This window comes from Malaclemys terrapin, chromosome 8 (genome assembly GCF_027887155.1).
Source record: "Malaclemys terrapin pileata isolate rMalTer1 chromosome 8, rMalTer1.hap1, whole genome shotgun sequence".
Taxonomy (NCBI): Eukaryota; Metazoa; Chordata; order Testudines; family Emydidae; genus Malaclemys; species Malaclemys terrapin.
In genome coordinates, this window is record NC_071512.1 from 103,036,368 (window position 1) to 103,061,842 (window position 25,475).

The 25,475-nt window shown below is 47.8% G+C and overlaps 1 protein-coding gene across 1 annotated transcript in view; it reads right to left on the reverse strand.

Moving 5' to 3' along the window:
* Positions 1–661: 661 nt before the first annotated feature.
* SLC5A9 (solute carrier family 5 member 9) overlaps positions 662–25,475 on the reverse strand; it is a 43,661-nt gene continuing 18,847 nt past the window's right edge. The window contains exons 7-16 of the mRNA XM_054036388.1: positions 24,229–24,334; positions 23,356–23,436; positions 22,344–22,549; positions 21,043–21,178; positions 19,514–19,621; positions 18,757–18,907; positions 17,229–17,397; positions 15,466–15,681; positions 5,284–5,443; positions 662–1,890 (exon numbers count right to left, since the gene is read on the reverse strand). Coding sequence (XP_053892363.1) covers positions 1,682–1,890; positions 5,284–5,443; positions 15,466–15,681; positions 17,229–17,397; positions 18,757–18,907; positions 19,514–19,621; positions 21,043–21,178; positions 22,344–22,549; positions 23,356–23,436; positions 24,229–24,334 — 1,542 coding nt within the window. The 3' untranslated portion in view covers positions 662–1,681. The remainder of the gene's footprint in view (positions 1,891–5,283; positions 5,444–15,465; positions 15,682–17,228; positions 17,398–18,756; positions 18,908–19,513; positions 19,622–21,042; positions 21,179–22,343; positions 22,550–23,355; positions 23,437–24,228; positions 24,335–25,475) is intronic.

Here is a 25,475-nt window from a genome sequence, read left to right on the forward strand (position 1 = left end):
TTAAAGGTGGAAGCACACAACAAATGATACGGAAACGCAGTTCCATGAATACAAGATGGCTGGTGTAACATGCACATTGTCCCACTGAGAGCTGACTGTGGTTTCTGTATCAGCAGTTGATACTAGAAGCAATAAGAATACTGGAAAGGATTGTGCTACACTGACAAGAGACGCCAAGGCATTAGCAATTAACAGTATGGTTGTGTTAAGAGCTACTCGGCAGACAATGAGAAAAAAATGCCAAGTATGGGCAGTGATTTGGCACACGATAACCACACTTTTGCTGCATAGGGATGTGCATCACATTGGCTCAATCTAGTTGGACAAGCCCGTATACCGAGTGCTTTGATGAAACACGTGGTCGATTTACAAAAGTATTTTCGTAATCACCTGGAGCCTGGTTAAAAGCCTGTCAAGTTCTGTAACCCCCCAAATCCCTGGTAACACGCAATGGAACAGTCAAACAACATGCCTGGAAACAGATGTTCAAAAATTGGCCACATAATCTCAGGATTACGAGTGATCAAGAGGCAGAATTTAAAGCTAGAGTGGTCAGTGTAATTAATAATCAAAGGATTTACCGATAAGCAAATAACTTGATCGGTCAATTCAATTCAGTTTCTGTGGCACTTGACATACTCTAAAAAGGACTCATGGTGCATGAGATGGACGGTTGGATTTACTGATAAATGAAGATCTTGCCCCACATAAAGCAGACGTACCAAAGAGATTTCATGAGGCAATTACAAATATTGGCTGACCTCCTTCATCCAAAATACGCAGGTAAGAAATGTGTCATTGGAACAAGGAGAAATTGCGACTTTCTGCCATATTTACTTGCATTTAACACAGAAGACGCACTGTAACCAAAATTGACGTTTTCACCCGCTATCAAGGAAAAAGTTTCCACTTTCACGTGGTGGAAAAAATCCGAAAACGGCCGAGATTCTCTCTGACTTCACAGAACTGGTGGTGCAAGTCCACCAGTGTCCAGCAAGTTCAGCAAGCATAGCATGAATCTTTTCAGACTGGATACATCCATTCAAAACTGAGAAACAGGTTCAGATTGTCCACAGCGCTGCATGCTTCGGATTGCTTAATGCTTCATGGCTACAACTCTGCGTTACTGTCACGGAATGTTTTTGGCTTTGGGTTATATAATATTGAAAACAGACAGGTGTCATGGCCTGTATAACTTCCTGGAGAAAATACCAAACTAAGTTGTTTACAGACATTCTGACCCTATTAGAATTACATATATTAGTATTACACTCACTGCAATTTTACTTGTTTATTTGTACAACCCTACATTAATCTCCTAATCTAGTGCCTGATTTGACTCTGTAATGCAATTTGAATATGTAACTACGACTAAGTGTGATGTGTGTGATGATAAAACAATTTTAAAAATAGAAAATATCATAAATTGGGCCCAACTAATTTTTCCCTAGGTGACAAAACCCCACGATTTTACCTGATAAAAACCCTCTCTGGTAAATACGATATCCCTGCCCGCTAGGTTTGGTCTTCTAGATTGTGAGCTCTCTGGGGCAGGGAATTCCATTTACTGTGTTCATGGCCCCTAGAACAATGTGGCCCTGACCTGCTTGACGTCTCTAAGCATTACTGCGATATTCTAAATCAAAGCCAAGCCAGCCGAGGACTGTCTGCAGCCCTGTCTTCAGCCAAAGTAACCCCACAGAAAGACGTTAATAGCTAGTAGGATTATAGCATTAATGTTGCAAAGAGTCTTTGATAGGGGCTTTTCCTCAATGCTGGTGAGTTTCCTTTCCAGGACTGCTTTCTCTTCCTTGGTCAGCGTGGGTCCTGGGCTGCTGGAGATCCCGCAGAACCAGAAGTATAACTTCTTCCAGCAAGGAGAGCTCGCTGCTGCAGGAAATACAGAGAGGGGGAATTAGTCCCATATTCTAAACGCTGGGGTATTCCACTCGCCTCACCTCTGTCCCACGCCCTAAATACACCGTGCCACTTGTCTGCACATCTCCCATGCAGGACTACTGCTTGAGGCATACGGGTTGAAAACCAGCCCCACTGAGCCACATCCTCCATGGAAGGGAACACGTCACCCTCTCATCTCATGATAGGTCCAGGAACCAATGGCTGCAGCTCAGGAACGGCTCTGCGCAGGGGCTATGCCCTCCCACTCTTTACTGGCCGTAAATGAGAGTGACAGGGGGAGGGGGTGGAGAGGAGCGGGGGAGCCGGTCTTGGGAAGAAGTGGCAGTGCAAGGGCAGGGTTTGGGGGGAATGGGTGGTGTGAGGGCAGGGACTTGGGAGGTTGGGGCGGCGTGAGGGTGGGGCCTCAGGGGAATAGGTGGTGTGAGCTCTGGAGGAAGGGGCAGCATGAGGGTGGGGCCTCAGGAGAAAGAGGCTGCAAGAGGGCAGGGTTTTGGGGGAAAGGGTGGGGCCTCCGGGGGAAGGGGCAGTGTGAGGGCGGGGCCTTGGGAGAAAGAGGCTGAAAGAGGGCGGGTCTTGGGGGGATGGGTGGCACAAGGGTGGGGCCTTAGGGGGAAGGGGCAGTGTGAGGGCAGGGCCTTGAGGGAAGGGGTGGTGTGAAGGCAGGGCCTCTATGGAAGGGGCAACGTGAGGGTGGGGACCCAGGGAGGAAGGGGCAGCATAAGGGGGTGGGGTCACAGTTTAGGTGCCCATGGACCCCCCCACACACTTTTAGGGACATTCCGGCACCCCCGGCGCTGCATTAAAGGATTCACCCCAACCAGAGGAATTAATAGTCCAATAATGACCATGACCATGGTTAAAAAGTTGCTCTCTTCTAAGAGCCCAGAGCAAAAGCCAGACCTCCTTGTTAGTGCTGCCGAGGAAGTGAACGGGTAAGCTGGTTAACCAGCACGGCCCAGTCCACCCTCACAGCACAACTAAGCTAGCTGAAACCCAGATGAAAGAACGGTTAAAACAGCACGTTACATTAGTAGCACTTGATATGTTCCAAGTGCTGGGCAAGCATGAATCAGTCCTTGCTCCTGGCTGGAGATAGCCAAGTGAGTATAACGTTGTACAGAAACTGAGCGGCAAAGAGGTTAGGTGATTTGCCAAAGTGGCTGCTGATTTTCCACACTACGATTTTGGATGAACCATTTCCGGAAGCTCCGTGTATCCATATCTCCCAGAATCTGGTCTACAGACACTCAGCCACTTGGACAATCAGGCATAATGAATCTCAACCTGAGCACCCAAAACCAGTCACTTTGGAAAATAGTTGTCCTAAATCAGTGGCCCAGCTACAATTAGGATTGAGATGTTCCTGGATCCCAGCCCTGCACTCAGGCCACAAATCCAACCTGCCTTACTTTGCCCAGGCATTCTTAAAATGTAACTAAAAAAGACAAAGAAAATCTGTCCTCCAAAGAGGTTAAATCATCCCAGTCGATTGACATATGAAGCATTTGTTGTTTAACGAACAAAAACCCTTCTTATTTCTCCACTGCCCAACTTCCACCAAGCTCCACAAAACTTGTATGTCTCCGACACAGAACTCATGGATTGTTTATCAGGAGTGAAGCGCTGTGTGAATTATGCCTTTTAATTGTCACTGGCTGTTCCTTCCACGCTTTGAAAGGTAGCATATCATAAAAGCTTGAAAAAACATGTTACCCAAACCTCATTAAACTGTTGTATAAGCTGTTCTGCATTTCCTTTCCCATCATTGCTAATTACCAAATTACCAAGACGTCAGGCTATAAAAAGATGAGCTGGGTCAGGTATAATAAGAATTGATAAGAAACAACATCAGCACCCGGAACAGCTACACTGAACTTGAATCCCTACGGCCTCCATTAAAAAAAAAATGGAGGAGAACTTTTGTTGTTGTTTCTCACCTCTTCATTCTGAGGCTGTGATGAGAATGAAGTCAAGCACAGACAGTCTAGACTAAGGAAATGTAGATAATCTCACGAGAGCATTCCCACCTTGCGAGCTCTTCAGATTTGTGGACTCAGAAGGGTTAGGTTCAAAACGTGCACCTGAAATTTTGGATGGTTTTCCAAAGGAAGCCTCTGACCATGCTGAGAAGGGGCCGGGGGCTATTTTCTTTCTAATAAACTAATAATTAGAAGTGTGCTAATGGAATTTGCTGATACAGTTGGGAGGTTGGTCACAGGATGACTATGAGCCACTAATGCGATGCAGGTGCAAAAAAAGACCAAAGCGATCCTAGGATGTACAAGGTGAGGCATTTCCAGTAGAGACAGGGCAGTATCAATGCCATTGTACAAGGCACTGGTAAGACCTCATTTAGAATGCTGTGCACCGTACTGGCCACCCACGTTCAAGAAAGACTAATTCAAACGGCCACAGGTGCAGAGAAGAACTACTAGGATGATCAGGGAATGGAGGACCTATCTTATGAGAAGGGACTGAAAAAGCTTGGCTTTTATAGCCTGGCAAAAAGAAGACTGAAAGGGACTATGATTACTGTCTGTAAATACTAAGGAGGGTGAAGAGCTATTTAAGCTAAATAGTTGGTTAAGCACTGAAACAAATTACCTTGTGGAATCTCTATCATTGGAGGCTTTTAACAGCAAGTTAGACAAACACCTGTCTGGGATGGTCTAGATCAGCGGTTCTCAACTGGGGGTGGGGGACGCGAGCTATTTCAGGGGGCCACGTGACCCCACAGATGAAGCCTGGTGCCCCAAGTCCCGGCACCCCAAAAACTTCAACAAATTACCTAAAATAGCTTGTCTGCATCTAAAAATGTCCTGGCTTTAAAGTCCATATCGCGGGCCCTCTAGGACCTAAAAGCAGGTGCTTGGTTGGTCTATCTAGGTGCTTATCTGGCCCCCACCACTGGTATATCTCAAGATCTGCTGGGAAGTTTCTGCGTCCAGCTGGCCTGGCCGATGTAGGCAGTTAAAGCTGGGATACTTTTAAAGTCTAAAAACGCTGTTGCTGAACCTGGCGCTGAGGCCGGGGCCATGTGGGAGAAGGAAATTCCACATGTAGGGGGAGAAGGAGGAACCATTTCTCTGGAAAGTTGATTTGTTTTTTGGTTTTCAATGGAAGCTCTCTGGAACTATACAGAGGGTTGGAATGTTAGACCAAACCCGAGGGGGGAACGGGGTAGCGGCAGAGTGCAGGTGCGGTGGTCAAAGATAAATTAATTTAGCATGTAGCTGTCACCTCCACAAACGTGGTATCGTTAGATCCATGGGCCGGATGCCATTGAAGTCATTCGAAGGATGCTGGTGGACCAGGTCCCCTACACCCACACGTGCACATATTTGGAAGACCCAGCTAACCTACCTCCATGTTCTTTGCTCCCTGAATCCGTGTTCTCCCAAGTCGGCTCATCCCCATCACTCTCGCCCACTGAAGGATTTACCTCCGCCGACTCGCTCTTGTAGCTCACCAGGTCAATTGTGGGAGCTTTGCTGTGTCTAGTCCACCACGTCAGGCTAGCCAGCTGGATGCAAAACAAACAGGGAAAGCAATTTAAAGAGCTGACAGTTCATAGAACAAGACCAGTGTTGGTGACATGGCTGGAAACGGGAGCTGTGATTAGAATGGGGAGGGTTTGACCTCACAAAATCTGTTTCAGAGTAGCAGCCGTGTTAGTCTGTATCCGCAAAAAGAACAGGCGTACTTGTGGCACCTTAGAGACTAACAAATTTATTAGAGCATAAGCTTTCGTGGACTACAGCCCACTTCTTCTGTAGTCCACGAAAGCTTATGCTCTAATAAATTTGTTAGTCTCTAAGGTGCCACAAGTACTCCTGTTCTTTTTACAAAAATCTGTGTTGCTTTTTTCCAACAGTTCTTGTATTTTCCATTGGCTGGTGCCATTTTAATCTTTTGGAGATTAGCACACCTCTCTGTGTGAAGGCTCCTCTCTTTGGGAAATTGCATGATCAGTACAGGTAGAGAGCTGGATTGGGGGCCCAAAAGATGTATGTGTTCAAGTTGCAGGCAGGGCCAGTAAACACAAACAGCTGGCTTGCCATAGAAATGCAAAGCGACAACGGCAGTATCCGGAACCTCACTCCTGCTGCTATGGAATGACGTTTCCCAATGAAACACCATCAAAGGAACCAAGCCCAAATCCTAGGCACAAAGGCCCAGAAGTTCAAGGTTACAGCAAAGGACCAACCAACGGAAGGAACAACAACAGGCTAGGGCATGGCAGAGACAGGACCTTCAACCCCTCCCACACCCAGGGCACTGGGCCAAGACAGAACTTGACAACATCATGTTCATTCAGGGTTAGATTGTTCCAGCCCTCATTTGGGCATGCAGGAGAGAATGTCCCTCAATCCCCTGCATGGATTGTGACTCCAGCAGCAATAAGCCCTGCTGTGATGGGGGTGGAGGGAGTGAGGCCCACCCTGGCTTCCCCCTCTTTCTTGCTGGCTATGTGAACTCCTCCACCAGAGCAAGGGGAAAGCATGGGGGAGGAAGTGGGACTGCCTGAAACACAATCGACTCATTCCCTGCACTGTACCTTATGCAAAGCAGATTATAAAGTTGCAGCCTAGGTGTCACAGTTCAGGGCAACTTCACCTGTATTCCCCATGGTCCAGCAAAGGCGCACACTCTAGGGTCCCGGCTTCCCCACCATCACCTCTCTTGGGCAGAGACCTGAGTGTCTCTGTCTCTCCCTCCTGAACAGGACTTTTCCAAGCTGCACAGTTCCTTGTCTACACTGCACTATTCCCAGCAAGCAACACTAGCAAACCGGGCCAGCATCTGCACTTAGTTTTCTCTTCGAAGGCTTATGGCCAGCATACGTGCCCACAGTTGTAAGTTACCACGTAGCCTTTTGTAAGTAAGTAGATTTTATTCTTAAGGTAAAAGCATTACAGAGAAATCATATTAGAACAAATATTAGAACCTATATGCATGCTAGAAAACGGATGAGCAATCGGCTCCCCCTCCAAGCCCCGGCAGGTATCAGTGCTTCCAACCCTTCCTTAAGGATTTGGGGTTCCCCGGCCCTTGGACAAAAGGTCCATTTGCTGGATCAGAAAGCAGGACCTGTGTCTGTTTAAATGCTGGCTATTTATCCACAAGTCTGTTGGCCTCTGGAGAATCCGGTTTGAACTAGTACAGGTGAGCCTCCCCAGGAGGAGGTCTCTCTCTCTAGAGGTGATACAACCAGGGCCAGCGCTTCCATTTAGGTGACCTAGGCGGTTGCCTAGGGCACCAGGATTTGTGGGGGGGGGGTGGCAATTCGGTGGCGGGGGGTCCTTCCACGCTCCGGGTCTTCGGCGGCAATTCTGCGGCGGGTCCTTCACTCGCTCCAGGACCCGCCGCCGAAGTGCCCCGAAGACCGGGAGTGCGGAAGGACCCCCGCGTAGGGCACCCAAAACCCTGGCGCCGCTCCTGGATACAACCTGTGTGAACTTGTCCAATTGACTGACACACACACACACACACACACACACACACACACCCACACACACACACACCCCCCTTAGTTCCTGCAGGAGCTGTGGTCACCTGCCCTCCATGGAATAATATACAGTCACATCTCCCAGAGATATTGTAGGAAATTGCCATGTCTGCCACTAGGCCTCAGGGAAAGTTGGCAGCAGGGCCAGGGACTTGGCACTATACAGGTCCACTGGCCATTCCACACCAAAAGGATGGCAGTGTTGGCATCACAGAGGATGCTGCAACTGCTCTTTGACAACCTGGTGCGGCAGAGTCCTCTCTTCCCTACCTGTCTGTGGCACCCACCCAGGCCCAGTCTGCACCCGGGATTCAAGGCACCATGGCATTTTGTGCTAAGTTCTGGAAAAGTGCTAAGAGCCAGTAGGAATCAGTTGCAGATAAAGGAGAAATCTGCATCGTCATTGTAACTTTACAGAGCAGCGTCTTGGCCTGGCACTTTGCATGTCCATCGGCTTGGCACGAACAAGAGACATTCAGCAAAGCAATCTCTTGCTGTCAACAGAGCCAGCTGATCTGTCTGCCCACCTCTCCTTTTTATTAAAAGCTGGGAGGTTTTACACTCACAGCCTAGGCCTTGCCAATGCCCCATTTCTCACTGGCTTTCGGCAGGCCTGGGTGGCCTTCTCCTGCCTCCGCAAGGAGCAGAACAGCTGCTGACTCCAGAAACGTGCGCTCTCATTCACCCTCCCTTTCGAAGCCATGCCAGGATGGGCCAAAACACTGCGCTAGAAGCAAGAGACGCGTCGCCTGGCTCGTGTGTGGTGTATAAGCACAAGAGTCAAAAAGTCTGGACCTTCCAGGGAAATGCACAGTGTGGGCTTGAATGTTAATGGCCCTGGGTCCTTAACTATTAACATACCCTACCCAGCCTATTCCCAGCTGGAGGTGGGAAATGTTGGTCTTTGCACTTGCAATTTCCTTCCCATTCTGTCCTGGGGTGGTGGGGGAAGGGAATTGCTGCTTTCCTCTGGCATCCCATCCCACGTAACATTATTGAGAGCGAGGTGGCTAAGGTAATTCTGATCTGCTGAATTCCCATGTGTTTGTGAGAGGGGAACAGAAGCCACCAGGAGCAGCTGACACTGGCCAACCACACCTCTCAGACCGACACGTCTGCCAGACTGCTCCGGAGAAGGCACTCATTTCTCCCAACAGCAGATGTCTCCTCTCTGCCTCCATGGAAATTAAGTTCTCCACTGGGTCGCACACACAGTATCACCAGTTTAAAGGTAGATTTTTTTTTTTTAAACACGCCAAAATCTAGCTGGCAATTTCCAACGGATACAACATGTTCCGGAAGATTTATAGCTTTATTTAAATCATTTTCAACCAAGATGAGCATCAGGCAAGGCTAATCTTTCTTGTCACATTTTGCTAAATTACTTCGATTTGATGATCCTCATCTTTACAGAGGATTTTTTTTTTTAAATCACTTAGGAAATGTCACCGGAATGTTGCAAAGTTTCTGAGCACAAAAGAATTCAAGAAACTACCCAGACCCCATCACTCCCACTCCTTCCCCAAACACAAATGGCTGTTTTGTGCATAAGGTTTGTCCTGGAATTAATGTATTAAGGCCAGAATTTTCCTAAGAGCTCAGAACTAATTGCTGATTTTCAAAACAGGCCCATTCCAATTTAGGCCTCAAAATATGGCCAGATTTTCAAATGAATTTGGTAGACTGGGAGCTAAGGCCCAGATCCTCAAAGGTAGGCTCCTAACTTTCATTGAGATCCATGGAAGTTCAGAGCCCACCTTTGGCTGAGCTTCTGGCAATGCTGAATACCTCTTTTGAAAGCCTGGGAGAGAGAGAGAGAGAGAGAGAGAGAGAGAGAGATCCTGGCCCCACTGAAGTCAATAGAAGTTTTGCCCTTGACGTCACGATTTCACTCCTGACCTTTACCTCCCTGCCTCAATGAAGGTGGAACTTTGTGGAGAGCTGCTGGTGCGGAACACTTGAGAAATGTGATTCTCAATTTTTGGGAAGGGGAGAAACCCAGTTCAGTAGAGGGGGAAGGAAGGAAGGGAAAGTTACGGAGCAGAGCCTAGATACGCAAGGTGCATTGAGCTTCATGCTCCCCCCCCAAAAACTTTACTTTCAGAAGTCAAGTTTTTGAGGGCCAAGAGTTGCAAAGTCACTAATGGGAGTTCAGTGCCTAACTCCCATGGACAGGCATTTGGAATTAGGCACCTTGAAAATCTTCCCTTTCAGCTTCAGCTGAGTTGCAATGATGAAATGCCTTCCCCTGCAGCCCTGTGCTCCAAATCTCCCTCCACCGCTCACCTTTCCATTCAGGAGCTTGTCGACGGGCTGTCATGTTGGGGACAAGACTTATCGTGTGTCCTACCCACCCAGCAATGTCCTAAAAACTACGACTGCAGCAGCTTGCCTTCAACACTGACAAGCCAAGGACACGAGCTGTGATCTCATTAAGCTCAGTCAGCAGGGATTCACTAAAGGGAGATCGTGGCTAACAGGACAGCTATTTTGGAGTAAGCAAAAAAACAACTGCTGACGGGGGAAAGTTAGCAGCATAATTTCCATGTACCTTAGGACAGTATTTGACTCAATAGACTGGATGTAGCAGAAGAGCTGGAACGCAGACAGAACAGACTTGACTGCTGAAGTCAGGTGGTCTTTCTGATTGGAAGCAGTACATGAATCAGTAGAGCTACAAAGAGCACTTTGTTTTATTATCGTGGCAAGTGCACAAAGAGCAGGGTCCGGATCCACTCAGCGGACCCTGATTCCGTGTCGCAGTGCTTCACTTTTAGGCCCCCTGCCGCCTAGTGGAAGCTGCAGCCCCACGTTAGGTGCGCAGGCTCCCTACACAAGGCACAGAGGGCGTTAGGTGCCTAAGAATGGGATTCAGAAAAGCCAGCACTGCAGTGGCGTAGCCAGGTGGAGGGCACAGGGGGAGCATAAAAAAAAAAGGCGCCACCCGCTGCGGCGCTTTTACTGACGGAGCGGTGCTTTTACTCACCCGGCGGCACTCCGGGTCTTCAGCGGCACCTCGGCAGCGGGACCTTCACTCTGCGGGTCTTCGGCGGCATTTCCTTCAGTGCCGCCGAAGACACCCGGAGCGAGTGAGGGCCGGCTGCCGAAGTGCCACCGAAGACACCCGGAGCGAGTGAGGGCCGGCTGCCGAAGTGCCACCGAAGACACCCGGAGCGAGTGAGGGCCCGCCGCCGAAGTGCCGCCGAAGACACCCGGAGCGAGTGAGGGCCCGCCGCCGAAGTGCCGCCGAAGACACCCGGAGCGAGTGAGGGCCCGCCGCCGAAGTGCCGCCGAAGACACCCGGAGCGAGTGAGGGCCGGCCGCCGAAGTGCCGCCGAAGACACCCGGAGCGAGTGAGGGCCGGCCGCCGAAGTGCCGCCGAAGACACCCGGAGCGAGTGAGGGCCGGCCGCCGAAGTGCCGCCGAAGACACCCGGAGCGAGTGAGGGCCGGCCGCCGAAGTGCCGCCGAAGACACCCGGAGCGAGTGAGGGCCGGCCGCCGAAGTGCCGCCGAAGACACCCGGAGCGAGTGAGGGCCGGCCGCTGAAGTGCCGCCGAAGACACCTGGAGCGCCGCTGGGTGAGTAAAAATTAAAAAGGCGCCAAGTTGCTCAGTGCGGGAGCTTCAGAGTAGCAGCCGTGTTAGTCTGTATCCGCAAAAAGAACAGGAGTACTTGTGGCACCTTAGAGACTAACAATTTTATTAGAGCATAAGCTTTCATGGGCTACTGCCCACTTCATCGGATGCTGCTGCCTCGCTCCCCCCATGGCTACGCTACTGCAGCACTGGTTGAGTGGGAAGCCAACGGGAAATGCTAAGGAGAGGGGCATGACTGAAGCTCCTCCCCTCAAAGGGAGTTAGGCGCCTACCAGGATGTGCCTTCCTCCACTTAGGATTCACAATTGTGACCCTTCACGGAGTTAGGCACCTAAGCCAGGTCACTCCTGTCTCACAAACAACGAGGATGAGGTGGTGGTGCCTGCCTTATACCCAATGGCCCAGTGGTTAGCTCACTTACCCAGGATAGGGGAGACCTGCGTTCAAATCCTTCCTCTACCAAAGGTAGAGCAGGGACTTGAATCCAGTTCTCCCAAGCAAGTGCCCTAACAACTGGGTTATAGCGTGTTCTCATATGGATCTCTCGCCTGTGAAAGCTGCTTTATTTGGAACACCTCCAGTCTGGGGGCATTTGGATCCCAGACTTTAGTTTGAGCCCGTGTCTCCTCTGCACACTTTGAAGGTCTGATTTTCGAGGAAAGGAGCATTTCCAGCTCCCATTAGCTGCACCTGGCACTGTGGGAACTCAGCAATTTGGAAAACACGCCATCTAATGTATGAACCTGACTCTCTGGAGCAGAACAGTTGAAGTTCCTAGTGCACTAGGCCTCAAGACAAGCACAGGCCGTGGGAGTGTAGCAGGCGATCAGCCCAGGTGACCTGGTTCATTTGCAGAACAGTTGTCATGTTACTGTACCGCTTCCTTCCCCTCTGCGGCCCCTCCCCCCCACTCCTTGCCCGAGGGACTGTGAGAGAACTAGGCAAAGTGAGAATAAATCCTTCTGTTCCAAAATGCCATCTGGCACCTGACAGTTGCATTTCAGCTTCACAGCCTCAAATTTAATTGTAAGCTCTTTTGCAAGGTTTTCAAGGACGGCGTGACACAATATGGACTACCTACAATGAAGACACATGAACTCTGGAGCATCCCAAACAAATTCTTTGCATATTTGTTTCCCAGCACAGCATCAATCACCCACAGAGATGGGAGAGTGTCCAAAGCAGCGGGGAGAAATGCTACCGCTGGCAGTTCTTGGATTGTAATTCATTTAAAGCTCGGCGCATTAACTGTCCCACTCTAACATCAGCTACAAACGGCTATTTCCCCTTCTGTGCGTAAAGCATTGAGTCGTTAAAGATGTCTGGGCTACATCCTCCAATCAGCATCGCCCCTTTGAAGAGCTGTTCTTGGTATTTTAAGTCAATGCAGCTGGGTCAATGTACACCAGCTAAGGGTCTGACTCGTCAGTATTTTTCTTGGGCGTGTTGGTGGCATGTCTTTTTTAGTTCACTTGACAGGATAATAACAATCCCTCGCTCTTATCTGGCAGTTTTCCTCAGTAGATCTCGATGCATTTTACAAAGGAGCTGAGTAGCATTATCCCCATTTTATAGTGGGGGAAACTGAGGCACAGAGCTGAGCCATGAGTTGCCCATTTCAGCATCTGGAATACAACTCTGGGGGCCTGAATCCCAAGCAGAGCTCTCTCTAATGGATCACACGGCCTCCCAGTGATACTAGCTGGATTGGGCCTGGTAAAGAGATATGAAGCACTTTCATCACAAGGTTATCGGCTCAAACCCATGCCAGGCTGGGGGCATAACAATCAATGTTTAAAAAAATATTTTAAAAAATCCAACTTTCTGAGTGGTTTTTTTTATTTAAATTAAATGCACATTTATTTATTTTTTTAAAAAAACAACCTATTTAAAATGAAATTTGAAACAATGACAACCCATATATGTTAAGGCCTATATTTATCATGAATCTATTAAAACTTTTAAATTAAATGCAAAAAATAATAATATCGAGTAGTATAAATTTGGTGCCAACTTTTAAAGAATGTCAAACCACCACTGGCTAAGAACCTGGAACAAGAGTATGAAGTGCTAACCCAGCTTTTCACACCAGTGGGCTTTTCTACAAGTGCAGCGAGGGTATTTTCTGCGTTTCAGTTTATCCAACTAGCTCAGTTCAGGGACCGGTTCAATCAAAGTTAAGAAACCAATGGGAGTTGAAAACCAAGGAAAACCTGTGTGCCTCTTTCAATCAGTGAATAAAAACTAGGTGTGAGAGGACTAGATCAGCTAGTTCTAAAATCTTAAAGGATACGGTGACAAGAAATAATCAGTTCAATTCACTAATTTCAGATAATGCAGCCTTTGTTGAATAAAGCAGTTAGTTTTAAATGAAAAAACATGTTTTGATAAAAAAAATGTCTTACGTATCCAGCACATTTAAGGTAGCTTTATTTAATAATAAATAATAAATATAATAATAAATAAATAAATACATAAATAATACAAAATTTAAAATGCCGGTTTGGAGCGTTTTAACTGAATTTGAATTTCCATCCAAATAGAGTTTGACACAAATCACAAGTAAAAAGTTCATCATCATCTAGCAAATAAAAAATGCATCATTTCCTAAGATAATGTCAAAATTAAGACTCTGAATAAATGCCCGTTAAGCTATATAATTAAGGCTAAGTTTTTGTCAGGGATCTTTTTAGTGAAAGTCAGGGACAGGTCCCGGGCTGCCGTGAATTTTTGTTTATTTCCCGTGACCTGTCCCTGACTTTCACTAAAAGGATCCCTGACAAAAGGGAGAGGTGGGTTCAGCACCCGCTGTGCTGGGGCTCCAGGTCCCCCACCGATGCGGTGCCTGGGAGCTCCAGGATTCCCCTGCCCCAGGGCTGGGGGCTGCTGAGTCCCCTCGCCTGGGCACCTGGTAGCTGCAGGGTCCCCCATCCGCTGGCCCTGGCCAGCTTATTTAGTCTGCAGAAGAGAAGGGTGAGGGGGGATTTGACAGCAGCCTTCAACTACCTGAAGGGGGGTTCCAGAGAGGATGGAGCTCGGCTGTTCTCAGTGGTGGCAGATGACTGAACAAGGAGCAATGGTCTCAAGTTGCAGTGGGGGAGGTCTAGGTTGGATATTAGGAAACACTATTTCACTAGGAGGGTCGTGAAGCACTGGAATGGGTTACCTAAGGAAGTGGTGGAATCTCCTTCCTTAGAGGTTTTTAAGATCAGGCTTGACAAAGCCCTGGCTGGGATGATTTAGTTGGGGTTGGTCCTGCTTTGAGCAGCGGGTTGGACTAGATGACCTCCTGAGGTCTCTTCCTACCCTGATATTCTATGATTTTATGATTTATGGGCCATGGCTGGGCAGCTGTGGGTCCCCCCACCAGTTTGGGGGCTGGGGGCTGCGAGGGCAGGGCTGGGTGGGAGCTCCAGCCCCAGAGCAGAAAATGTCACGGCGGTCAATGTCACATGACATAATCACAGCTTGTGCAAGTTTGGTGCATCTTCCTGGTTAGCAAAAAGAACCAAATTTCATGTAAAGGCTATATTTAGTTGCAAATTGACATGTTTTAATGGTTATCAACCAATGAGAATCAATAGGAAAATAACTAAAATGTATAAATGCAAGACTCAATTAAAAGTGATGATTTAAATCATGAGTAATGTTGGTGATTTCAATCACTTGGATTTAAACCTATCCCCTCCATTGAAGTCAACAGAGATAAACCAGGGCTACATGTGGCCCAGAGAATCTATATATCCTATACCCCATTCAGAAGTTCTTTTAAAAAAAAGTCATGGAACATGGTTGCACCTGATGTTTTTTTCCTTTTCCTGCCCCCCATTTTTATGCAACCGCTCAGGAAACCAAAGCTCCTTAGACCCTAAACTACTTGACAGTATCTCTTTAAGCTGACACTCAATAAAACCTTAACCTTTATGCACAGTTCTGTTTTAATACAGTAAGTAAAAGAAAGTTGCTTTCTTCTGTACCATGACACTATGTTGTTAAATGTAATTGAGATCACATTGGGATGGAATGTTATTTCTCTAAATGCCAGTGTTGCAAAGATATTAATCTTGTTTGCTTGCAAGATTGATGGGGGCTTTGCTGAAATAGGACAGAAGCTTCAATTAGCTCTATTTAATTCCTTCTCAGCAACACACTTCTTTTCCTTCTCTCCCAGATATTATGTGCTGCAGTGTGTGTGTGCAGAGCTGTACATACAGCACAGGAACTCACACTCCATTTCAATAATTCATTGAGCCTCAAGCAGCGTTAACGCTCTGAGCCCTGGAAAACAGAAGGGCTTGGGAAAGGTGCTTCTTTGTAGATGTGCATTATAGACCCTGAGATCTCAGCAATAGGAGAGCCAGGGCTGTACAGATCAGGGAGAACTCTTGGACCCTATGATGGGGAGGGGCTTGAAAGGTTTGAACTGGAGAGCTGCTTACCTTTTCCTCTGGGATTGGTGGGGTGCAGAGACTAATTAGGGTAATGACGATGCCCGTGAGCACGCAGAGAATGAGGGCAAAGTACAGGTAGTGCACGTCCTTTAGCACAGCTGGTCTTGGGTCCTCCTCGCCACAGGATGGCACACCATAGGAAAACTCCATGATCATTCGAATGCCACCTACTACCAGCCCGAACATGAGGCCCCAGAAAGCACCCTGGGAAGAAAACATAGGAAGAGACGCATAAGGAAGTGAGGGATCCTTGAAAGCATCTTTGGGGGGTGGGGATTATAGTCCCTTTCTGGGAATGGTCCCTTCTCTCCAGGATGGAGTCAACAGAGCAGGACAGCAAGGGAGGGTCTAGATACCTTTAATGGCCCTCAGAATTTGTAATCTACTCATTCCCACCCTTCTAACTGCAAGACAGACATGTCAGACCCGACTGAGTTAAGGTCCTTCCACTGATTTCAGTGAGGCTCTGGGTGGGCAAAAGATTCCACTGAGATTCATCTCATTGCAGGATTGGGACCTATTGGTCCATCTAGTCCCATGGCGTGTCTCAGGCAGTGGCCACCCCACATGCTTCAGAAACAGGGGTAAAAGCCCTTGGAAGACTCGGTAGTCCTTCCCGGGGTAGACAGTTGTTTCTGGCCACACCATAACAGGGGGAGACAGAACCATAAGAAAGGTTAGAAAGACGCTTTGAGGGCTGTTACTGGAAAAGGGAGCAAGGTTTCATTTTCACTGCCACTTTGTTTTCAAGGGGTTTAGCAAAAAGGTCCAATTTTCCAGAAATAATTTGAACCCTGAGCTACGTTCTGAAATAGGGTCTGAAATCCCTTAGGGGGTTCCTCCTGCCTCAAAAAGATGAGCCTGTGTCAGGAGTAGAACCAGGCCCCAGTGGAAGTTTCAGAACAATGGGATTAAACAGCCCCAGTGATGCTCCCCCTTCTCGCTGACAGAGGAAAGAAGAGGGCACAGAGAGACACAGGGGAATGGTAGAAGTCTGAGTCTCCACCTCTGCAGATTGGACTGGAGGGAAGCCAAACATGGTTGGTGTTTTATAAATGAATTTCGAGCTAGTGAAACGTACTGGATGGACAGACTTCAATGGAGCCAAAACAAGTTACACCAGTTGAGGATCTGTCTCCTAGAGACTAAGGCCAGATCCTCAAAGCTATGGAAGTTAGGAACCTGGATACCTTTGAAGATCTGGGCCTAAGGCCCTCTCTGTATGTAGAGCAGTTACAGCCCAGACAGTGGGAGTGCAAGTTTGCCCCTCACTGACCTAGACCTAGAGGGACCACTTCTAGGAGTATGAAGCTAGTTGAGTTTCCATGGCCCCTCTGCTGAGGCTACCAATTTGCCCCAGTTGTGGTGGCTTCTGCGAAGCTGACACCCATCCAATAGAAACAGGGGTAAGGCCCACTAACTGATGCCACTAAGCCACTTTGTGATGGTCACAGCTTTGCTGGGCTGGGTTTGAACGGGTAACCTGGAGATAAAAGGTTCCATAGACCAGTCCCAGTCCCCCAACCATCCTGTCCTGTGAAATTTCCTGTTTAAAATCATTTTATAGTTAATCCCAAACAACTCGAACCAGTTCTAACCCCTCTGATTTCTAATTTTTCCAGATAATGGTTTGCAATAATCCACTTGAATGTTTACTAAGAATACACACACACACACACACACACACGCACACACACACCCTGAGGTGGTATAACTATTCATACCGGCCCAGTCACTGATTCCTTACTTACGGGCTCATTGATCCTCTTGCAGAAGATTGCCAGGATGAAGAGGGCAGTAATTGGTGGGGCCAGATAACTGGTTATGGACTGAATGTAGTCAAAGAGCTGACCGCTGTTGGACATCTGAATGATGGGAATCCAGAGAATGCTGATGGCAATGAGGATGAGAACAAACACTCTGGAAGACCGGAGATTGGAACAAAGAGTATTAGTTCTGCATGTTTCAGAATCCACCTGGAAATGCAATCCCTAATCAAGAGACACTTCCTTGTGTTTTCAATGAATTCTAGGGAAAACCATTGTGCACCCTGAGTGAATTCCTCATCTGAAGTGAAATCTAGGACAGGCTTCTCCTTGTAACCAGGCAGGAAGTAAATTTCACTCTCCTAAGGCAGATAGCTAACAACCCTTTGCTGAGATCTGGCCAGAGTGGTCAAATTAAGCTGTGTAGGGCCTTGTAAGGACCTGAATGGGAGAGATACGAGGAGAATCCAGAGCCTCACTGAAATCAGTGGAAGGACCTTAACTCAGTCGGGTCTGACATGTCTGTCTTGCAGTTAGAAGGGTGGGAATGAGTAGATTACAAATTCTGAGGGCCATTAAAGGTATCTAGACCCTCCCTTGCTGTCCTGAAGTGCTGCAGGTGGCTCTGTGCATGGCAATCTCAGGGCTAGCTGAATCATGACTGCCCCAGTAACCCGACACGTTTTTAGTGGGAACTGCCGGAGGCACTGTCTCTTGGATGAGACAGAGACCCTGACAACTTGTGATCATTAAAATCCCACAGCCACCTTTCAGAAGAGTAGAGGTCTTTAGTGCCGTCACCAAATTCCAACTAAGTCACTACTTCCTACTTAATAAAATTCCCACCAAAGTTTCAGCGGCATTCAATATTCTCCTCCATTTCTGCCTTGAGCTGGTGTGCCGTATTGCTGTGTACTATTAAACAGCTGATGCTTTCACCCCTCTCTATCCTTCACCTAACTCACAGGGATGTTTTGAAGCTAACTTAATATGTGTGACCTCAATAAAAGGCTCTACAGAAGTGCAGATTATTATTAACAGTGTTAGTGGGAAGGGAACTGTTTTACAGCCTTGGTGTGATGCAGTATTGGAGTCCGCCAATAGAGGGTGCCATGATTTCACTATGGATTGTGCTTAGGACAGGCGTCTATGACAAATTTAGAGAACACAGAAGAAATAATCTCTCCAGGTCAGTGGCAAATTGAGCCTGTCTATGTAACTGAATCTACTCCAGGTAAAGTTGGGAAACATAACTCATCTCAAGTTTTACTTTTTTCATTAACATGCATGTTAATTTTCACCTGTTTTTCCCCCTCCCGCTAAAAGATACGCTCTAGTTCAACCAAGAATTGATTCAGGGCAGTTCTCTGAGATCAGATGAGATGTTCACAGTGGTCCCTCCTGGCCGGCCTTGGAATCTATGAATCCCAGAGTCCAGATAGAACATTTTGGAGAGTTTAAGACCTGCCATCAAAATAACACGCTCAGTGAAGCCATAAGGAAGTGAGAGGACCTGCCAACAATCATGAGCTCCTGCTCTGTGGCTTTCTTGCGGAGCCGCTGCCAGATATCTATGGCGAAGAGCGTGCTGCTGCTGTTGAAGATCGAGGTGAGGGAACTCATCAGGGCTGCCAACATCACAGCTATCATCAAACCCCGGAGTCCTGGGAAACCAACAAGGAAAATTTGGTTCAGATTGTTGGTCTTTTAGCTCCTGCATCATGTGTTGCATATGAATGTAAACAGAGTCCAGAGAGCTCTTTGGAACTGCGGCTCTGGTCCGGGCCCATCTCGACTTTTTTTAGACCTAGTCAACATTTAAGGTCAAATTCTTTTTTCTTCCAAAAAATGTCCTTTTTTCAAAATAAAAATTTTCCAGGAACATTTTTTTTCTTTAGAATTTTACTGTTTCCATTAAAAATGGGAAAACTAAAAACGTTGGCTGAAAAATTGGAAAATTTCCATAACATTTTTTGAAAAATATGTTGGGATTTTAGTTTTCGTTTGATATTTTGCCATAGCAAATACTTTATTCTTTTCCATTCAATGCGGCTACTTCTATTTATCCATCTCTTTGTCAAACACACACACGCGTGCCTGTTATATAATGGAAAGAAAACTTTGCTATCTTTTAATTTGTTTACCAATCCAACTGATAGTTGCAGGGCATTAGTTCCTCATATGGATAGCTCCAAAGGCCACTCCATTCCAAGGACACAGCTGTTCAGTGCTAGTACAAGCCCACACCCCTAAGAATACAGCTTTCTCACCTACAGGCATGAGTCCCATTACAAGCTTAGGATAGGCAATGTTAGAACAACCCACTTTAGCTCCGCAGACGGTTTCACAGACTTTCGGGTCCACACATCCCACTTCATCTGTAGCAGAGGGGAAAGATTAGAAACCGAACCAGCCAGTTTAAACCTCCTTTGTGGCATATCTACTCCAGCTATTGGAAACTGTCTTAAAGGAATTGATTCTTGATATCTTATATATTTAATATAAGGCAGTAAAACAGCAAGAACACAGTTTTCCAAGCTATCGCAATGGGAGCCAAAGAACATTTCGGGCCCCCAAATAAAGTTAGAGCCTCGTGATGACACAATGCAAACTTGGTTCAGAGCAGATGGAACGCTTCACCCCTAGATGGGTTGGTGGCAGCTGGGATTGAACCTGGGACCCCTGGTTCTAAACTGCCTATGCTAAAAGAGCCGGCGCCATTAGCTAAGGCTGCAGCAGGCTCACCCATCTCTCTGTGTGGCCCAGCCATCACTAGAGGGGGACAGACGAAACAAGCACTGCAGCCCGGCTTGGCTCCCCCTGCACCTAGTGCATTCATAGCAATCCGATCCGAAGCAACAGTGAGAATCTGAGGATTCAGCTGGGTCTAACACAGCTTGTTCTGGGTGGCGGAGATGAGGGGAGATCTTGCTTCTTTCCACAAGCAGAATCTCAGCCTGGCGTTGCCTACCGTGCAGAACCCATGACAAAGCAGGGGGAAGAAGGGTGTCTCAGGTGAAATACTTTTACTATTACATCAGCATCATAACGGAACAAACAGGATTCCATGTCTGACTCAAAAGACCCGCCCCTAAAGTCTGTATGGGTCTGTCTACACTGCACTGTAAACTTAGGTCTGTGGGACCTGGGCTTGTGGACTCTGAGTTTCCAAGCCCGTGCTAGAGCACCCACACTGCATTGTAAACCTGGGCTTACTGTTGCTGGATGTGCTGACACATCCATACGGCACTATGCAGACCTTCTGGCCTGGGTTTACGGCTTGACCTGCCTCCACACTGCAAAATGACAGGGCTAGGACCCAAGTCACAGAAGGATTTGGGCCCTGATCCACCCCCCCTAGCTGGTTTATAGGACCCGGGTCCTGAGTACTTGCTGACCTGAGTCAGACAGATTTGTGTGTGGACGGAAGGGAAAGTTGGGCTCAAACCTGAGTCAGAGCTTGGGCTTAGGGTGCAGTCTAAACATACTCCATGTCTCCATGTTTCTCTCTCGCCTACTCCCTTTTATCTCCTATTAGATACATGCAGTGTCCACAAGATGATATTCTGACACCTGTCCCATGCAACTGTCCCAATGGCTTCTGCCACAGATGTCCTAAAGCAGCACCCCAAACCTGGAAGTGGAGTCAGGGGCTGGGAAACTCCCCCTGAGTTGCCAATAGCACTGTATGGAGATAAACCCTGGGGCAAGACTGCTGAGCTCTGGCAGGTCTGCACCGACACAAGGAAATTGTATTCGCAATCCACGAACAGTCCGACTGTAAGGAACAACAGCTTACCTGGGTAAAGAGCTCTGCTGATCATACCAGGCATGACAATGAAAAACATAGAGAGCATTTTCAAATAACCCGCCAGCACCGATCCACCCTTGGCATGCGACAGGTTCTTGGCAGAGAGAGACCTTTGCACTATAACCTGCAGTCAGTATAAAAATGGAAAGAGTTAAAAGAAAACCCTGCAGAGAGAAAACAGACTCATCATCTAATGCAGGATACTTTCATCTCGACGGATCCCAAAGCACTTTGCAAGCCTATGATAACATTCTCCTCTCTGATCTGCACTGCAGATCTCTGTTGCATGGTTCACTCTTGCTGACACCAGCGAGGGTCTGATTGCAGCGAGGAAATTTTCCCTTGCCCTTTACCAGCATCACTTCACCCGCCACTGCAATGCAGCCACCTCTAGGGTGAAACGCAGCCGCTGCTCAACAATGCACTCAGCACCATGAGACAAGAGCTCAGAATAGTGCGTGAAAAAGAACACGTCATTTTGTTAAAAATCCCACACTGGATTGCGGTGAGCAGATCTGAATTTCCCACCTTTGAACACTGAGAGCCGGGCTGTCTAAAGAAGGGCCCATTTCTCTGTGCTCTGAGCCCACCCTAGGTTTTTGTATTTAGTATTAAGGTCAGGCTTGACAAAGCCCTGGCTGGGATGATTTAGTTGGGAATTGGTCCTGCTTTGAGCAGGGGATTGGACTAGATGACCTCCTGAGGTCCCTTCCAACCCTGATAGTCTATATTCTATGATTTGCTCAGTACATTTCACACGAGGCTCCTAGTTCGGGAACAGATGAAGGACTGCACGTTGGTGGTATCTGCCGCTGCGAAATACTTCAGGCTTCTGCCGCACCTTGTGTGCAGGAATTTCAAAAAAGTGGGTCATAGATGAGATTTAAGTGACTTGCACAGAGTCATGTGCCATATCATTGGCCGAGCCGGGAACAGAACACAGACCTCCTGGCTTTCAGAATGAGGCTTTTACTGCCTACCTCCATAAAGAGACCCCACTTGCTCACCAGCCAGCTGTGCACATAGCACACCCTGCTGCTCCCCACCATCAAAACAAGCCCCCCACCCCCAATACTCAGAAGCATTGAACTGCAACAGGAGCTGTGGAAAGAATGAGCAGGTCTGGTCTATCCCAGTCAGCAGAGGCGGTGGCCCCCCAAAGACAGACAGACGGACACACACATTCACCATTCCAGTGACTCTGCGAACAGTGCAGCAGCCTGGAAAGGAAGATAGTGGGATAAAAGGCGGAAGGGGAGAGAGAGAAAGAGAAAAGAGACTTACTTTACCTGATCAGTGCACCAACACCAAGTAGCCAGCACAGAGAGGCCGAAGATAAGCCCAGGCCAAGGAATGTCCCCAGTGACAGGGTTCCTGAGCATGTGGAAGGCGTCAGCGCGTGGGAGGTGACAGGTGGTGTTTGGGACTATGACACTGGGTATCATGGTGCTGTATTTCTCTTTAAGTCCTTCAAACCAGCCGACTTTTTCAAACCCTGAGAAGGAAGCAGCCAGTGGTTTAAGTTTGATGCCCTGCTACGAGGTCATTCATCCATCCTGTTCTCGCTCCTTCTTGCTTTTTCCCCCGCTCCTCTCTTCCTTGCTGTCCTCAAACCTAGTTTTTGGTGGCCCAGTTGGTGTGTGTGGTGGGGGTAGCAGGATTGCATCCAGAAACACTGGGATGTTAATGGGATCTGGGGAATTCTGCACCCAGCAGTGCATTCTGGTGGAGACAGCACCAGCACCACAGAATTCCCTTAGCAGTGGCATCATTATCCGGACTGGCAAGAAAGTGCCACTAGAACCCAGAGTCGCTGATCAAAACCTTCTGGAAGAGCCTCATCAGGAAAACATGAAACCAGAGGAGGCAGCATTTGGGTTACTGTTTGGCAGGCAGGCTTAAAGCAAAGTGCTAAGGGTCCGTTTTTGTTCCCAATGATTCTCTTGTAAATCCAGAGTAACTCCCCTGGAGGAAAGCAGTAGAGGCGGCTGAAACTCAAAGGAGTTATGGGCACAAGAGCAGAGTTTGACTCCGAGGATCTGATCCAGCAAGCTGCTCTGTCAACTCCCAAAGGGAGCAAAAGGCGTTCAACACCTTGCACAACTAAAATAAGCACTTTGGAATAAACAAGGAAGAGGGGAGCTAGCTTGGTTTATGGGGACAGGTGCCAAATGTGGCTGTGAATCCTGTTATTAATATTAAATTATGGGCCTCTGTTGAAAGAGGGGAAAAAATGCTCCATAGGGCCTAGCTCCTTGTTTGACTCAGATTGTAGGTAACACAGTCCCTTGTTCCTCTTACCTATAAAGGCGAGAACCGAAGCCCCGAGTACCATGATCACAGTCTGCAGCACATCTGTGTACATCACAGCAGTTAAACCACCTGTAGGAAGAACGGCAAACCACAGAGTAAGAGAGAGCCAAATGGGTGAGGTAATATCCATCCAACTTCTGTTGGCGGAAGGGACAAGCTTTTGAGCTTCACAGAGCTCTTTCTCAGGTCTGGAGAAGGTAACCAGAGTGTCCAAGCTAAATAGAAGGTGAGACGGATTGTTAAGCATAAAGGTTTCACACGTGCTCTAGGAGACCGCTTAAAATGCAGTGGGCAGTTAAGGGTTAGCAGGCAGTAGGGTGTGCTACAAATTGTTGTAAAAAGCCATAAAACTAGTCTCTCTGTTAAGTCCATGTTTAGTCAAAAATGGAACTCTACAAAAGACAATATACCAAAAACCACAGATCCCCACGGTTACTTCCACAGATCCAACAACCACCCCAGACAAACCAATCAATCTGTTGTCTACAGCCTGGCACTCAGCTATCACCGAATTTGCTCGGAGGAGAAAATCCAGGATATACACCAAAACATGCTTAAACCACCTTCTCTAAACAAGGACACTCTACCAGAGAAGTAGATTGCCTTATGGAACGGGCCACTCAAAATGTCCTACAGCATGTGTGAAACCCCTACGCTTAACTATCTGTCCCATCTTGTATTTTGCTCAGACACTCCATTACTAGGGAGCCTGATCCGAAGCTCAAAGTCAGTGGAATTCTTTCCATTAACTTCAATGAGCTTTGGATTGGGCCCAGAATGCAGAGAAGTAAAATGCATTGGGGGAAGCGAGTCTTTGCCAGACTCCAGATTAGTGTGCTGCTTTTAAGGCAGTATCATTACCAGCTATAGTGTAGACAGCTGTTACTGCTAGCAAGATCACGGTGGACAGGTAAAGGTTCCAGCCCAGGGAGACTTGGATGAACAGCGCTCCAGAGAAAATATCTGTCTGGAATAAGAGCAAAGAGAATTTGAGTCTCTAGTGGGTTGCATTTCTTAGCACTTCTCTGACATAATCTCCAGCCCACACAAAACCCATTAGATGGGCAACCAGAAGGGAGGATGCTATGAAAGCGAGGGAGGGGGAGACAGAGGGGAAAAAGACAGACACAATAGGATCAAAAAGGTGCACTGAGCTGTGGAGAGCATGGGGCCTGATTCGCTGTTGCACTGTGGCTCCATGTGCCAGGCCCCAGACATGCATAAACCCTCCCCATCAGGTTAATACCCCTAGCGTGGGGGGGGCCTTCCGGGGTGAGATCAGGTAGGCCTGTCCCTCAGCAACTCTATATCCCTGCAGTAGCTCACAGAAGCCATTACAGCACAACTTAGAGCAGCCTGTCAGGGATGTAAGTGATTGGCACCTCATTCAGACAGGGTCAGAACTCTCTCAGCAGGAAACGGCTCCTGACATTGGAAAGGGGAACCAGATGAATGCACAGACAAGAGCATGAGTCACTGGGAAACAAGGGAGGGTCCCAAGCACTGTGGGTGTTGTGAATGCTTAGTCCGAGCTCACTTTTCTAGTAGGTGGGGTCATTGGCATCTGTTAAAACAGAACATCTTGGTATCACCCTGGGCTTGGGAGACTACGTGGTCTAATGGTCAGAGTGATGGACTATCAGCTGGAAAGACCATGAGTGAGTGGCCAATGTCTTGTGCTTCAACCTATCTATCTGAAAATGGACCCTAGCCAGCGCCTCACTGGTGCAGATCAGGGTTGCTCTAACAACTTCAATAACATTAGGCCTATTTATGCAGGTTGGAGATCTGACCTAGAGCTTCAGAAGCTCCCTGGGTCTCACTTTGTGGAGGGGGATAGTAAACGAGGCCAGATTGAAAAAAAAAAAGCAGCATTAAAATTAAGATGCATCCATTGTAAATACAGAAGGTGGCACATAACAAGTGGGGAGGTTTTGTTCTGTATTAATCAACCCAAAAGAAATCTGTAAACCTGGGATGTGGAAAGATGCAGACACCGTCCATGGGAAAGCGCGACAGAATGGAGTGGTAAAGAGCGTGTTCCTCTCTGTCCCCAGATCATCTCCCTAAAATCCAGCTTCCATTAGCCCTCGTGATCTTTACAGCCC